This window comes from Pongo abelii, chromosome 2, assembly GCF_028885655.2.
Source record: "Pongo abelii isolate AG06213 chromosome 2, NHGRI_mPonAbe1-v2.0_pri, whole genome shotgun sequence".
Classification (NCBI taxonomy): domain Eukaryota; kingdom Metazoa; phylum Chordata; class Mammalia; order Primates; family Hominidae; genus Pongo; species Pongo abelii.
The window spans coordinates 139,086,417-139,103,904 of NC_085928.1; the positions used below are offsets into that span (position 1 = coordinate 139,086,417).

The 17,488-nt window shown below is 36.8% G+C and overlaps 1 protein-coding gene across 20 annotated transcripts in view; it reads left to right on the top strand.

Annotated features, from left to right (window-relative positions):
- ANKRD28 (ankyrin repeat domain 28) overlaps positions 1–17,082 on the top strand; it is a 197,917-nt gene extending 180,835 nt beyond the window's left edge. For 16 of the 20 annotated variants that reach the window (XM_063722569.1, XM_063722572.1, XM_054552556.2 and 13 more), the window contains 7 exons: positions 4,751–4,838; positions 4,930–5,013; positions 5,964–6,109; positions 6,756–6,838; positions 7,262–7,344; positions 8,323–8,414; positions 13,757–17,082. In XM_063722569.1, coding sequence (XP_063578639.1) covers positions 4,751–4,838; positions 4,930–5,013; positions 5,964–6,109; positions 6,756–6,838; positions 7,262–7,344; positions 8,323–8,414; positions 13,757–14,043 — 863 coding nt within the window. In that variant the 3' untranslated portion in view covers positions 14,044–17,082. Of the gene's footprint in view, positions 1–4,750; positions 4,839–4,929; positions 5,014–5,963; positions 6,110–6,755; positions 6,839–7,261; positions 7,345–8,322; positions 8,415–11,127; positions 11,293–13,756 lie in introns of all 20 variants that reach the window. The other 4 variants (XM_054552555.2, XM_063722570.1, XM_063722576.1 and 1 more) reach the window with 2 other exon arrangements.
- Positions 17,083–17,488: the final 406 nt, after the last annotated feature.

Below are 17,488 nucleotides of genomic sequence, written 5' to 3' on the forward strand. Positions count from 1 at the left end.
ACGTAGGGAAGCATAAAGCTACTTTGAAGGTATAGATGTTAAAAATGCAGTTTGGCTTATGAAATGCCACTAATTAAAATAATTTATGTAATGAAGCATGTTGAGATATTTTTAGACTTGATCATAGAAAACTCAAGTACATTATATATAGTGCAAGCATCAGTATTGTCAAAGTTCAAGCTTCAGGCTTTAGCAGAGAAATTACAGGTTTTTAAAATTTGTTTTCAATTTCAGTGTAGCTTCAAGATTAATGTTAATTATGACAGCAGATCTACAAAGCTGTAGTTCACAATTCTAATAACCTTCCCTCAAAATGCAGAGAAAATATAAATTGTCTCTTTATATAAATACCCATTTGCTAAAAATAAATAAATATAATATCTGTTGTAAAATCAGACTGCCTTACCAGGAAGTTGAGATTTGCTATCTTTCTTTAATATGCTGTTTCATAGTTCTTTCACTGGGAGCTGTTCTGACAAAGTTATCAAGTTAAAGCAAAAGAGGAAAAAGCTGAATCTTGTAAAATTATAACTTCATTAAATGTTTCCACAAGTATTTCTGAGATACAATATTTTGATTTTCATATTAGTCCTTATGCCAAAGTTGGGAGTTGCATTCTTTTGCCGTTAGAACATTTTGGGCTCTTGAGGTTTGTCCTATTATACTGTTGGTTATCCTTCAGCTGAGTACTGATAGTACCATAAAAACTTGAATAGTTAAATCTGTTGCTCATTGAACAAGCTTAGTTTAGTCTCTTTGTTTTTTACTGCCTTAAATCCTTAACCAAAACAGTTTTGAAAACTATAAAACCGTTGGGGTTTAACTTATCTTTTCCCCATTTCTACTCGCTAAGGCAAGTAGAAATGAGTATAGTGAAGTGGCCAGAGACTAGTACTCATACTAGTACAAAGAAGATACTGTATTTTGCCATTGATGTTTGACTTGTTTCTGTAATGTGACTTGACATTTTACAAGTATAAGGAAAACCCAAAATATCTAATATAGTGGGAAAATATCTACAAGTGTGAGTTGTGTTTCTGTAAAAAAGTCAGTGAGATAAAACTGTTTAGAAGCAAAGACTTACTGCTTGGTTTTTAAAAATATATATCCCTGAAGATTAACCATTGGACAAATCACACAGTGAGATATTTTTCCTCAGGAAGAGCATTTAGTTGTAAATGTACTGCTGTAACTGTCCTTTGGAGAGTTGCTTTCTATTACAATGTTTCTTATCAGATCTATATGTAGAACAGTTTCCCTAAAGTGAGTTCCTACTCTATCACTGCTAAATTTGGACTCTAAGCACGTTTTGTGCAAGAGACAGAATTCTGCAAGAACTGCATGCCTGGTTGCCATTTAAAGATCATAACAAATGTGTCTGATTTTCAGCCTGTAGCAAAATCGTGGTGATGCTGAATTTGAGCTGGAAGGAATTAAATGTGTGTTGGCTATATGCAATAAGCGACTATATAGACAGCCTAAAATTAATACCATATTTATAGCCAAAAGCCCATTTTGTAATTTGGCATTCTGAAAGTAGAATATGTAAAATGGTTTTTACTTTAACTAGTAATTATTGTACAGCTGGAAAGAAAAGTGGAAGCATGACAACAGAATAGAAAACAACCTCTTAAAATTAAAATGAAATGATGGCCAAGTTTTAGAAAAAAACTGGCTGTAAATACTAAAAGTTCACAATTTCAGTTTATATAGTCATTCAATCACAGAACTTAAGAATACTTATTTATTCTTTTAAAAAATGTGTTCATTTTTATGAAGCTCTAAACATCCTCAGAATAGCCTCTGAAACTCAGGAGGACCCAGTTTACCATCCTATCTATCTTTCATAAATGATGATAGAAAGTTATGAGATTGTCTGCTTGATATCGCCCAGTAATGATTTCTGGAGGTAACCAAGGGGCCCCACTGTTCCCTTTTCTCAGTCTGTACTCAGATAGTGAGTGGTTCTCAAACCCTTTGGTCTCAGGAACTATGGATTGATACTGACTGTATTAGAAATTGGAACTGAGAAATTTTTAAATACTTACTGATTTATTTGAAAATAATGTCTATTACATGTTAACATAAATAATCTTTTTTTGTGAAAACTATTTTCCAAAAGTATTTTCTTTTTAGTGAGAAGAGTAGTACATCTCTTTATAGCTAATTTAAGAGAATAGTTGGGTTCTCATCTGTGTTTTTATTCATATCTTTTTTGCATCACCCCAGGGTTCCCTAGGCCACATCTTAAGAACCCATACATGGGAGGCCCTTAAGTCAACAATGGACAACTTTCCATTGCTGTATCTTAGTAATGAGTTAACATTCAGAACGATGGAATTAAAGGAGTTTCTCAACCTCAGCACTATGACGTTTTGGGCCAGATGATTGTCGCAAGGGACTCTCCAGTGCATTGCAAGATGTTTAGCAGCATCATTGGTTTCTACCCACTAGATGCCAGTTGCACTGCCCCACCTTCAGTTGTGATAAACAAAAATGTCTGTAGGCATTGCCACACACAATATCTGCTGATGGGCAAAATCCACTTGAAAACTACTAGATTAGAGAAAAGAACTGACAAAAGATGGAACACAATTACAGGTTTTTCTAAAAATTACTTTTCCACAATTATAAAGTTTAAGCTGATTAAGTTTGAGTAATTTAAAAAGAAAAGAAAATATAACATCACTTTGGTAGGCAAATATTAAACCATGAAAATATATAAGGAGGCCATGTAAGAATCTAATTTATTCCTAAAGTAGATCCCAAATGACTAATGAAATAAAATAAGCAACATTTTATTTGTAGTAATTAGTGTATTAAATTAAAACCCTGGCTCTGGAATTAGGGTAAGAAAATTTGAAATTTGGATTTTTCTGTTTTTGAAGTTACTGTTAAAAACTGTGGACCAGATATTGATCAATAGTCAATGCAGTCAGCCCTCCATATCCATGGGTCCCCCATCGGTAAATTCAACTGAATGTCGATCAGAAATATAGTTAGGCTGAACATGTACAGACTTTTTTTGTCATTATTCCCTAAACAATACAACAACTATTTATATAGCATTTACATTGAATTAAGTTGTAAGTAATCTAGAGATGACTTAAAGTATATGAGAAGATGTGCATAGGTTATACACAAACCATTTTGTACAAGGGACCTGTATAAGGGACTATGGAGTTTTGCTGTCAGTGGGGAGTCCTGGACCCAATCCCCCAAGAATACCAAGGCTTGATACTTGTCCCTTACCACAGCAATATCACTTTGGTAGGAAATTGTCCTACAAAAATACTTCCTAAAATAAAAACAAAATGTTGGCCGTGGTGGCTTACGCCTGTAATTCCAGCATTTTAGGAGGCTGAGGCAGGCAGATCACTTGAGCTCTGGGATTCAAGACCAGCCTGAACAACATGGCAAAACTTCATCTCTACAAAATATCAAAAAATTAGCCAGGTGTGGTAGCCTTGCACCTGTTGTCTTAGCGACTCAGGAGGCTGAGGTGGGAGGATCACTTGAGCCCAGGAGGTTGAGGCTGCAGTGAGTCATGATCATGCCACTGCACTTCAACTTGGGCAACATAGCAAGACCCTGTCTCAAAAAATTGTTTTAATAAAATAAAAAAATACCAGAATGTTTCATTACAGCATTGTTGATAATATCATGAAGAATTTTTTTAAACTAGCAATTTAAATTAAACTAGATTTAATTTAAATAATTAATTATTTAAAATCCATAATTAGATTAAATAATTTATGATATACTTTGATACTGTGAAGCTTTTCAAAACATTAAAGAATAAGATTTTAGCCAGGCATGGTGGCTCACACCTGTAATCCCAGCACTTTGGGAGACCGAGGCGGGTGGATCACCTGAGATCAGGAGTTCAAGATCAGCCTGACCAACATGGTGAAACCCCGTCTGTACTAAAAATATGAAAAAAGTTAGCTGGGCATGGTGGTGGGCGCCTGTAGTCCCAGCTACTACAGGGAGGCTGAGACAAGAGAATCACTTGAACCCGGGAGGCAGAGGTTGCAGTGAGCCAACATCACGCCACTGCACTCCAGGCTAGGCGACAGAGCGAGACTCCATCTAAAATAATAATAATATTTCATATATGCTATTATGGAAGGATATCTGTAGTTAATATTAAGTAAAAGGCAAGTTGCGGAATTAAACATCCCATTGCCATTAAAAAAAAAAAAAAAAAAAGCACAGTCATCTCACATTTGCTGTTGAGGACTGGTTTCCAGGACCCCTTGTGAATACCAAAACCAACAGGTGCTCAAGTCCCTTATAGAAAATGGGATAGTATTTGCATATAACCTATGCACATTCTCTGCTATACTTTAAATCATCTCTGGATTACTTATAGTAGCCAATGTAATGTAAATGGTATGTAAATAATTGGTATGCTGTACTTAGGGTATATGACAAGAAAAAAAGTCTGCTCTGTTTTTTTTTCCCCCAAATATTTTTAATTTGGGGTTGGTTGAATTGATGGATGCAGAACCCACGGATACAGAGAGCCAACTGTATGTATTTGTGTGCGTGCAGTTGTATATGCCTAGAAATTTTCTGGAACTACTGGTGGCTTAACAGCTACCAGTGGTTATATTCCAGAGAGGGGATCTGGGAGATGGGATGAGGGAGAGACTTTTACATTTTTCCTTTAAACACTTATATGTATCTGTGATTTTTGCCAGTATCTCCTTTGAATTTTAATACCTGGTTCTTTACACCTATTTAGGTCACGAGACATGTGTAGAACTGCTTTTAGAACAGGAAGTTTTCCAGAAAACGGAAGGAAATGCTTTTAGTCCATTGCATTGTGCCGTGTAAGTAAAGCCAGAATGAATCAGATTTGGTTTGAGTGTTTTAAGAAATACACCATTGCTGTGAGAATGATCACCTTGTTACCTTACACAGGATAAATGACAACGAAGGTGCTGCTGAGATGTTAATTGATACATTAGGTGCCAGCATTGTGAACGCCACAGATTCAAAAGGAAGGTAGGAATTCAGCTATGTATTAAATAGTTTTAGCCAGGCACAGTGGCTCATGCGTATAATCCTAACAATCTGGGAGGCCGAGGTGGGAGGATAACTTGAAGCCAGGAGTTTAAGACCAGCCTGGTCAACATAGCAAGACCTGCATCTCTACCAAAAAAAAAAAAAAAAAATGCATGATGATGCATGCCTGTGATCCCAGCTATTCAGGAGGCTGAGGCAGGAGGATCACTTGAGCCCAGGAGTTTGAGGCAGCAGTGAGCTATGATTGCACCACTGCATTCCAGCCTGGGTGACAGAGATCCCGTCTCTGCCCTACCCCCCAAAAAAGTTTTATTTTCAATAAGAAATAGATTTTAACTACCGGCTGGTGTGAGAGAATTTACAGAAAACCCATTATTAAAAGTTGATTTTTATATTTGCGAGTATAAATTGTTATAAGATCTCAATTATTTTTACATTATAAAAGGTTTTTCTATTTATAGATTTTAGGAAGTTTTCCTCCTTTAAACTATTTTAAAATGTAAATATTTTCCCCTTTCTTTAGAATTTGTTTGTTTCCCAAAGATTATTGTTAACAAAGTTAACTGTTTTCTAAATAGGAATAAAGCCTGGAAAAAAGTCCAGCAGTTGTAATAAGTGGTGGTATTCAGATCAGGATTTATTTCTTTTAAAATTTCCTTTAATGATGTAATGTTATTTTAGCAATTTTGTAATTAATCTTTACTTCATACTAGTTCTAGTTTAATTAAGGCCTTCTATATTATTGAAAGTACAAATTTCTATGAGAGAAATTAGTAAGCTCCATTGAGCCTATTTGTTTGTGTACAGGCAGTGCTTTTATAGCCTAATATGTAAACCCTTAAAAACAGCATGCCACAAATTAAAGAATATTTTTCCAGCATATATAACATTCAAATTTAGTCATATATTTCAATTTTTCTTTATCACAGAACTCCTCTCCATGCAGCTGCCTTCACAGACCACGTAGAGTGTTTACAGCTGCTGCTCAGCCATAATGCTCAAGTCAATTCTGTGGACTCTACAGGGAAAACACCTCTTATGATGGCTGCAGAAAATGGACAAACAAATACAGTTGGTAAAGAAACTTCTTTAAAATTGTATTTTCCTAAGTATGTGTATCACTTATGTATAACTTAGATCCCAAGACTTCTGACTTCAACTAGTTATCTTACCACTCCTAAGACTTAAAACCTTTTACCTGTTTGCAATCCACATTTTCATTTAGGGATACAATGTTTTAGTTTGCCCTTACTATTGAGGAGTCTGCTTTACCATGGCCTTATAACATAGTGGTTAAGAACACTGGCTCTGGAGTTGGATTGCCTGAATGTGAGTCCTAGGTCTTTCAGCTAAATGACCTTTTGCCTCAGTTTTCTCATTTATAAAATGAGAAAAATAACAGTATCTACTTGGTGGGTTGTTGTGAGGGTTAAATAAATTACTTTAAATCCAGAGCATGTAAAACAGTATTTAAAATTTAGTGCACAGTCACAAAATAAATGTTAATTGCCATTGTTAGAGTGTGTGACTTATATAACAATATAATTGTCTCATACAATTATATGAAGATATATACGTTATATATTACAATATTTTTCTTGTACTTAAGTTTTTGTGAGAGGGACTTTTTTGCTTTGTATCTTCATTTCTCTACAGTGAGTTATTGGTAATCTAAGAAACATGTTCATAAACATAAGAATTGATGCACTTTTTCCTCCCAGAGATGCTGGTTAGCAGTGCTAGTGCAGAACTGACTTTACAAGATAACAGTAAAAATACTGCCCTCCATTTGGCTTGTAGCAAGGTATGTGTACATTTTAAGAATATGTTTCCATTGTTAATATTAACAGTGACATTAAAAGTTTTTTGACTTCACTAAAATGAACAACTCAGGACCAAACCTCTCTAATGATCACTGGTATTAGATTTCTTGAACAAAATTGACTTACAAGGCACTATGGCGTATCAAAGTCTCCAGTAAGCCAAATAAGATTTGGAACACAAGTCTAAGCATAATTATCCTCTTTCCTTAATCTTAATTTTGTCCTCTTCTCCTACCCTCACTCCCTAGATGTGTTTGGGCAAATATTAAGATATTAGCCAGGAAAATTCATGGTATATGTATGGTGTTGTACATATTATATGGACTAGGGTTGCAGATTGTTGGGTGTATAAATGTATCTTTAATGGTGCCCAAGTTTTTATAACTTATCTGCCACAATTATAGGGTCATGAAACTAGTGCCTTGTTAATACTGGAAAAGATAACAGATAGAAACCTCATCAATGCAACCAACGCAGCCTTGCAAACGTGAGTACTGTCAGTATCTAGTATAAACTTTGTGACCTATAATTATAAAAATGATAAATGAATTTTTTTAAACATGTGACTATTGGAATAGGTTTCATTAGTCATAGAAGCAATTGTAATAGTTTTACAACTGTCAAAACTCATTTCTAAAATGATCACAACTAAAAGGCATATTATTTAAAATGCTTTTGAACTGAAATTTTATTACAACATTGACAATAATGTATTTTTTCCTTAATCCACCTACCTAATTTTCTGAAGGAAAGTAGTACTATTTTGTGTATTCTATGGAAATCATCTGTAATAATAATGTTACTTGAAACTAACAATAAATGAGGTAAGAAGCTTTATATGTGTCTGTAAGCCAATAAAGTTTCTGAAAGAATCAAAATTTTTAATAATGTGAGCAGCCAACCTCCAGATAGACTGACAGAGATCTTACATCAGTGTCTCTCATTGTCCTTTGCTATTCCATTTTGAGGTTTAGTAAAGATAAAAATCTTAGAATATTGTTGCCCATTCTGGGATTAATCAGATCCCTTGAAGGTCCAAAAATTAGTCATGATGCTTGTAAGCTGTTTTCAAAGCCTATTAGAATTTATGCTACTGCAGTTTACAGTTTTTAATTTATAGTCTATATCTTTACCAGCCTCATTCCTTAACAACGGAGGAATGCAATTTCAATGGTAAAATTTTTTTAAACATTGAAAAGAAAAGTAATAAAAGGATTGGGTGAAGGTAGCGACCTGTCGATGGGACCTATGGCTGAGCTTGATGTCGAGCTACACGTTGACAAGGTGTGACAGTGCACTGCACAGAGGTTCTGCTCTCCCCGCCCCCATCTTTGTTATTAGGACTAGGTGCCTCGAGTTGGTACCTCTTGGTCTTCACAAGTTGACAAAAATGCTCTTTGACAGCCAGGTGTGTATGTGTATGTGCATGCACATATGTGTACATGTATCATGTTTTTTCCCCTAGACCTCTGCATGTTGCTGCCCGAAATGGGCTAACAATGGTTGTTCAGGAACTTTTGGGAAAAGGAGCAAGTGTGCTTGCAGTAGATGAAAATGGTAAGTTGGTTCTATATTCTCTTCCCTTAACCTAGAGCTTTTATCTTTTGATCCATATTTGAAGAGAAATAAACTTGGATATTTTTTATTGGTCAAAGAGGAGAGCTAAAGTTAATACTGAAGAGTAGTTTGTGGCAAAGGAATAAGGGCAAAAGAAATAGGAAAAGTTATCTAACAGATGTACTTCTGAATTCCTATATCATCTGTTATAGCAAAGTTAGTATTTACTGTTTATACTTGCCACTCTCTGTTGTTTTAGTAGCCAAAGATTTTGTTCTTTCAGCAAATATTTATCAAGATCCTACTTAAGTACTAATATTCTTATTTGAAGCCAGTGCTTCTACTCATGCACTAGATCCTGTCCCCTTTTGCCTACTTCATAATGTCACTTTGACAGTTCTCTTTTGTGTCCTGGAGTAACATTTTTGGCTCTCTTCCTGTATTATTCCTCTCAGTATATAAACATTAGTTCCCTCATCCTTAAAAAATAATTTATAAATCTCACTACTACTGCCAGCTACTGCCATATTTCTCTGTCCCCTTTTGCAGCAAAACTACTCTCTTGCTGTCCCCAGTTATTCCTCTCATTCTTCCATTCTTTTGTTGTTGTTGTTGTTGTTGTTGTTGTTTGTTTTTGAGATGGAGTCTAGCTCTGTTGCCCAGGCTGGAGTGCAGTGGTATGATCTCGGCTTACTGCAACCTCCGCCTCCTGGGTTCAAGCGATTCTCATGCCTCAGCCTCCCCAGTTAGCTGGGATTACAGACACCTGCCACTACGCCTGGCTAAATTTTGTATTTTTAGTAGAGACGGAGTTTCACCATGTTGGCCAGGCTGGTCTCAAACTCCTGACCTCAGGTGATCCACCTGCCTTGGCCTCCCAAATTGCTGGGATTACAGGTGTGAGCCACAGCGTCCAGCCTCATTCTTCCATTCTATCTTAATTTCCATATAGTCAGGCCTTCTCCCCGTCACCCCTGTACATAGCAAAACTGTTCCCGTCAAAACCACCAATGACTTCTACTGTGTTAACTACTACTTAGCTCTCATTTTACTTGATAGATCAGCTTTTGGCACAACTGATTACTTGTTTCCTTTGATAAATTTTTTTACTCTGCTTTTTGAACCCCACACTTTCTTGGTTTTCCTTCTACATTACTAGTTATTCCTTCTTAATTTCTTTTACAAAATTTCTCCCTCTTCTCCTTCTAGGACTCAATCCTTCGTTCTTTTTGCTTTCTCTATCTACATTGACTCCCTAGTGCTCTCATCAGTTCCTTTGGTTTTAAATACTACCTATATGCTGAGGATTCCCAGATTTATATCTCCAGCCCAGACTTCTCACAGTCTCTATATATCCACGTGCCTAATTGACACATCCATGTGGATGTCTGATAAACAGCTTAAACCTAGAATGTCCAGAACTGAACTGTTGATCCTTTCCCACTCCCCTTGCCAGACCTACTCTCCCCACAGCATCATGATCTCCATTGAAGACAATTCTCATTCTTACAGTTGTTCAGGGCAAAACCCCTAGAGTCATCCTTGATTCCTCTCACTCATACTCAATGTATAGTCCATCAGCATATACTATTGACTCCACCTCTAAAGTATATCTAAAATATGCCCACTTTTTTCTTTACTGCTACCAGCCTGACCTGGATCCTTTTAAAGTATATGAGAACATGTTACTCTTGAATTTCGGTTCTTCTTTTTTTTTTTTTTTTGTTAAGAGGCAGGGTCTCACTCTGTTGCCCAGACTAGAGTACAGTGGTGAGATCATAGCTGATTGTAACCTTGAACTCCTGGGCTCAAGAGAACCTCTCACCTCAGCCTCCCAAGTAGCTAGCACTAAAAGTATGCATCACCAGGCCTAGCTAATTTTTTTTTTTGTGTGGTGACAGACTCTTGCTATATTGTCCAGGCAGGTCTTGAACTCCTGGCCTCAAGCAATCCCCCCACCTCAGCCTCCCAGAGTGCTCCACCTGGCCCCACTCATAGTTCTTAAAATGACCTTACTAGGCCCTACATGATGTGTCCTCCACCTCGTTACCTTTCTGATAGTATTTCCTACTCTTCTCCTTTCTCTACTTCATTCTGCCATGCCAGCCCCTCCATAGCAGGGTTATACATGCATTGTGATCTTCATTCTGGCTGTTTACTCTGCCTGAACACTCTGTCCCCAGACATCCCATGACTAAATTCGTCACCTGTTTCAAATCTTAGCTCCAGTTTCATCTTCTCAATGAAGCATATTCTAACTACTCTTTACTACAACTTGCTAGATGCCCCTACCATAGCATTCTCAGTCCTTGTTAACCTGCTCCACTCTTTCCTCTTTTTTTACATAAAGCTTTTAACATATTGTATATAATGTACTTTTTTGTTATGTTGATTGTGTGTCTTCCCCACTAAAGTGAATGTAAGCTCCACAAGAACAGTGAAATCTTTGTCAGTTGCATTCACTGATATATTCTTAGTGTTCTGAATAGTGCCTGAGCAAGTGGAGGCTCAGTGAGTATTTGTTGCATGAGTGATTATGCCAAGCACTGTACTAACTTCTGATGATACAGTGTAAAATAAGACATAGTCTACTCCCTTGAATGGAGATAAGAGTGTAAATAGGTTATTAATGATGCACTTAAAATAGTTTAATTGGAATAAGCATAGAATGCTATGAGAGTACTTAAGAGGGTCTTCAAATCCTTTCTTGCAGGATCAGAGAAGGCATCCCAAAAAATGTGACTGCTAAGCCAAAATCCAAAGGATAAGGAGAAAGTGGGGGAGGAACTTTCTAAGCAAAGAGAGTGGCATGTTAAGAGATACAACTGGCCGGGCACAGTGGCCCACGCCTATGATCCCAGCACTTTGGGAAGCCAAGGCGAGTGGATCACCTGAGGTCAGGAGTTCGAGACCAGCCCCGCAAACATGGCAAAACCCTGTCTCTACTAAAAATACAAAAATTAGCTAGGTGTGGTGGCATGTGCCTGTAATCCTAGCTACTTGGGAGGCTGAGGCAAGAGAATCGCTTGAACCCAGGAGGCAGAGGTTGCAGTGAGCCGAGATCATGCCACTGCACTCTAGCCTGGGTGACAGAGCCAGACTTCGTCTCAAAAAATAACCCCCATGCAGAGGAGAGGAGCCTGTTTTTAGTCATATTCTGACTAGAAAACACACCTGAAACAAGCTTCTTTACCCACTCCCACTCTCATCCAAGGCATCCTGGCCTGTGTAATGGGTTGTTCTGCCTGCCAGCAGCAGGAACAGCAGCAGGCACCTTTAGAAGAACCCTTGAAAGAAGTGTGGGCAGTGAAGCACTCCCCTAGCTACTTTGGACAAATAAAATTTAATTAAAAATACGGACAGCCTTCAGCCACTGCTGCCAAACTTGCAAGAACATCAGTTGTTCTTTTTGACCCTTGACAAAATGGGAACTTTACAAAGGGGGAAAAAATTACTTTTTGTGGCTGGGCACAGTGGCTTACTCCTGTAATCCCAGCACTTTGGGAGGCAGAGACGGGAAGATCACTTAAAGCCAGCAGTTTGAGACCAGCCTGGGCAACAAAGCGAGACCCTGTATCCACAAAAAAATTTCAAAATTAACCAGGCATGGCATGTGCTTATAGTCCCAGCTAGTCAGGGGGCTGAGGTGGGAGGATCACTTGAGCCCAGAGGTTGAGGGTGCAGTGAGCATGATCATTACACTGCACTCCAGCCTGGGTGACAGAACAAGACCCTGTCTCAAAAAAAAAAAAAAAAAAATCCTTTTTTTATCAAGGCCAATATAGCACAGATGAAAATATGTGGGAGAACTGGAAGCAACCAGATGCCCAATAGTTGAAATGTGTAACTAAACCATAGTATAATCACACAATGAAATACTGTATAACAATGAAAATGAACCAACTACAGTTACATACAACATTGATAAATCTCACATAATGCTACACAAAAAGCCAGATATGAAATAATACATACTATATGATTCCATTTATATTAAGTTTTTTAAAAACTCTAAACTGTAGGCTGGGTAAGTTGGTTCACATCTGTAATCCCAGCATCTGGGAGGCCGAGGCAGGCAGATCACTTGAGGCCAGGAGTTTGAGACCAGCCTGGCCAACATAGCGAAATCCCATCTCTACTAAAAATATAAAAAATTAGCTGGGCGTGGTGGCACACACCTGTAATCCCAGCTACTCAGGAGGCTGAGGCAGATGAATCACTTGAACCCAGGAGACAAAGGTTGCAGTGAGCCAAGTTTGCACCACTGCACTTCAGCTTGGGTGACCGAGCAAGACTCTGTCTCAAAAAAAAAAAAAAAAAAAACCTACAGTGTTTATGACTCCAAGTTGAAAGCAAGGAAATTACTACCCCATAAGTCAGGACAGTAGTTACCATTGTGGAAGAAGAAAGGTATAACGACTGGGTAGAGGATATAGTGGAGGCTTCTGGTATGCTGGTAGTGTTCTCTTTCTTAATCTGTATGGTGGTTATACAAATGTATGTTATGTGATAAAACTATTAAAGTTCCATATAGTATAATTGAAGTTTGGCATCACACTATTCTCACTTCTCTCCCGCTCCATCCTCAAGACTGAGTCTTGTGCCAACTGAGGTACCAAATGTTTCCTCCTTGGTTTGCTGTGTTGACACTTTGTGGTAACTTATGACTAAGGTCAGTTGTATTCCGCTTAAAAAAAGAGAATATTTACAAAGGAAATATTTGTTTTGATTTAGTAGTTTTTAAAGTTCATCTGTTTAGTTTGTCTACTGTTTTTCTTCAAGAGACTATGACCCCAAGAGAAAAGTTAAATTGACAACTAAGTGTCATTCATTCAACACATATCTTTTGAGCACCTGTCCTGTGGCTGATTCATGAAACTGTACACATTTAGATTTCTTAGCATCAAAAAGCTTCCTTACATAACTACAAATTAAATTTTTTTATTTTTTCTTAACACTGATATAACTGCAAATTAACAGTAAATCTCTGCTTACCATCCTGAAAGAATATTCACTGATGTATGGTGTTTTTCTTATTCTAGCCCAGTTTTTTCTGTGAATTCAGATGGATACAGATAAGTTGTGAGAACTTGGGGAATCATTCTTCTCTGGGCCTGCTTCCTCTTCTGTTGTCTAGTCTAACGTCTCCTTCCACCCTAGGTTTCTATGGCTATTCTTTTTCTACTTATTAGAAACTTGCGAATCATCCTGGTTACAGCAATTTATTATAAGCTAAGTAATGTAAAATATGTCTGAAGTTGAAGTACTTTAGGCTTATTTCCTTGTCTTTGGTGAAATACGTCTCAGGATGCTTAATTTTTAAATTTTATCTTTAATTCTAGGCTATACCCCAGCTTTGGCCTGTGCTCCCAATAAGGATGTGGCTGATTGCCTGGCTCTCATTTTGGCCACCATGATGCCTGTCTCATCAAGTAGTCCTTTATCATCCTTGACATTCAATGCCATTAACCGTTATACCAACACCTCAAAAACAGTCAGCTTTGAAGCTTTGCCCATCATGAGGAATGAACCTAGCTCCTATTGCAGTTTCAATAACATTGGAGGGGAACAGGAGTACTTATACACTGACGTGGATGAGCTCAACGACTCCGATTCTGAGACCTACTGAGAGGCTGAGGAGGAGGGAGTTCTCACAGTAAAGCTTCAAACTGTGCTTTTTCAGGAAAAAGGCACTTTGATATTCACGTAGAAATTCAACCTAAGAGGAAAGATCGCACAGTGAGCCAATGTTAAGAGATCTGATGACATTAGGAGGAAGAGTTTTAAAGGCAAGTTTTACAAAAGGAACTTCTAGAATCTTGAAATAGACTTGACTGAGGAAAACACATTGATGTCAGAATTCTTTGTGGAATTGTTTAATTTGGTTTTGCAGTGCCAGGAATAATTGGGGACACTGTGCACTCTAACCTGCTTACACAAGCAACACTATTGTAACAAGAAATAAAGACACTAGATTTAAATTTTATCAATCAAATTACAACTAAATTTAAAGGCAATAAAAGTTTGGTACAGTAGGCATTATGTGCACAGCAAATTGCAAAAGGACCAAATAACTGAAAGGTTTTTTTAATAAAATGCCATTTTGTGGAAACTGGAGTAGATTAAATGAAACATTACCTAAACCAAACTGCAATATTTCTGGAAATGAAGCTGAGATTTGGTTTTAAATGTTGAGTTTTTTTTTTTTTTTTTTTTTAAGAAAACATCTGAAAGCCTTCCAATGCTGTATTAAACCATGAGAGAAAGCAGATGTATTTTTACATTTTTTTCTTTTACATAACTATTTCAAATTTCCAATTTTTATACTATTAGAATTAAAAACCAGCTGACTGGGTGCAATACGGGTGAAAATACTTGTGACATAGACATTGAGATGGATTGGGGTCAGGCTGTTGCCCTGTTTTGAATGGTTTGGGTTTAAAATAGTACTATTTTTGTTTGAAAATGTAAAGAATTTCCTAGAAAAAAATTCATGAAATCAAAAAGTAGACTATTTCACCCTATTGCAGCTAAGTGGTCCTGGGGCATGGAGTCTTCAACCTCTCTACTTTGAATGGCACACCTTAGTCACTTATGTTACTTTTGTGTCCCCACCATGGGTTGGGGTATTTTTTATGTTTATTCTGATCTGTGAGTTTTGAAAAAGTGAATAATCAAAAGGAAAATAGTTCCTTGTTGTTCATAAATTAAACATCACTAAAGTCTCTTGGAAGGCATTTCTGTATTGGGCAAGATTTAAAATACTAAAGCCTTAGGTCCTATTCATATTTAAAGTAGCATGTTTGTAATCTGTTACTATTTGGAGAGAGAAGCAGTTGCCTGCCAAATTGAAGACTACCTTTCAAATAGCAAAAGAGAGAGAGAAGGCTGATATTTTGGCTTTTAAATAAAGATTTGTGTGGTTCTGCTTTTACTGTAACTGTCACTTGCCCAGTGAAAATGATTTCATATACATTGAGGGTCTTACAGGTATGGGTAAAGTTCTATAAATTGCAACAAAATGATACCCAATTTCATTTTATCCTTTTTGTATTGTGAAACTGGAAACTTTATGACATTGTAAATTATCAGCTGGTTTTTCTGAATATAAAGTGTGAAAACACAGAACAGTATTTTGATCTATTTGATAATTTTGTGGGTTTTTTGAAGAATTAATGAGCATGTACATAGAAATAGTGACTGCTTGAATACTGTATTTACTTGCACTCTTTCAGTACATCAAGATTCCTGTATATTTTAGAGTATAATAAAACACAGATGTGAGTTGTATTTAATGAATAATGTATTTGTATCTGTGCATATTATCTACAAATCTATAAAGTTTCTAGGGCATTGACTACTAGATTTTAAGCATTTTTTCTAAAATATTTACAGAAATTATAAATCTAATCCCCCATCTTTTCTTTATAATATAAAGAAGTCATAATGAACCCTTCCTAATTATTAGTAGTAGGAAGGTGAATATGCATTTTAATGACAGTGGACTACATTTTCTATTGTACCTTTTGAAAAAAAAAAGAAAAAAATTCAAGCAGATTCTAAAAGTATACATATGTGTGCTTTCTCTTTCCTTTTAGGAATTCTCTTCTGAATTCCCTGAGGGAATTTTCTAGAATCTCAGAATTGAAAGAGACCTGAGGTTCATCCAGTCTCTAACCTCTTAACAAATGCAGGAGTCCCTTCTACAAGGGTGATCTTTCCACCTTGAACACTTCCAAGTGACTCTACCTCAGCAAGCAGTCCATTCAGTTGTTGAGCAGCTCTAACTGTTAGAAAGGTCTTCCTTAGATGGAGCTGAAGCCTCCCTCCCGGTAACTTCTGTCTTTGGGCCCGGGTCTGTCCTCCAAGAGAACCCTGAGAATGTTGGAAGGATGAATCTCGCACATTCTGCCATGTCTTCTCTTTTACAGGCTGTTTGACTTCTCTGCTGAAGTGATTTCCAGAAGGACTCATTTGACACACTATTAGATTTACCACATCTAATGAAATCCAAGGTGTAGCTATAAAGTGACAAGCTGTTTTTAATTTATCACATATACCAGAACTTCTCTCCTGCATCACTTATATGTAAATGATGCTATTACCAAAAACATTAAGGTAGTTCATGCAAATGCCACCCCACTAAGAAAACTATTTCATTATTTTTGTAATCCATCTGTGGGAGTCTGCCCCCCAGCTTAACCACTTCCTTTGGTCTGCACCCAATGAAGGGAAACCCCAAAGTACTGTCTCAAATGGTATTTGAACTACGCCAGTATTGTTGGAATAAGTACATTAATTACTTGAATGAATGAAGGCAGCACCGTAGAAATTTCCTTTATGGTTACACCTTGTATGTCTAAAGCATTCAGGGCCTGTTCTGTAGTGTTTCTTATCCTCACACAGAGTAGAAAAGCCTGTTTGCTTTATTTAACTTATACATAAAAGATGACATCTGAAATATCTGATGTGTATTATAATACCAGCTTCTGCTCTAGAATTACTTTGGGTGAAATGGTGGTAATAGCAAATGACCTCCTTTAACAAGACACTCATCTCAAACAGTGCCATTTAGTTCAGGAGATCTCTAAGTGTAGCTGTAAATTTTGGGGTTAATTTGGCTTATATTGGACCTTTTAAAAGAAATAAAGTTTTTTAATGCAATAAATCAAGTGTCTGTCTCTTTTACATGCAAACTTCTTTTCCCTTAAACTGTCTAGCATTGAATTGACAAGGTTTTTTTTTTCCTTTTCTAATAAAAAAATGACTTTTTAGCAAAGCTGTTTTAGACTTTAAATGAATCTATCTATATGGGATTTTCAAATATATTTATTCAACAAATACTGCTTGCCTGCTGTATACTTGGGAGTGGGAATGGGCAGAAAACCAAGAAATTGTGATCTTGTCCTTTAGGAGCTTACAATTAATTTCATTGTGGAAAGGTATAAGTAGAAAGTAATAAAAGTGTAATTGAGGTAGAGATTAATTGATAAAAGGTACAGAATAAGATTACAGTGGGAGGGAAGATCAGAACAGGCGTCATGGAAGACTAGGTGTGGACACTGAGAATCAGA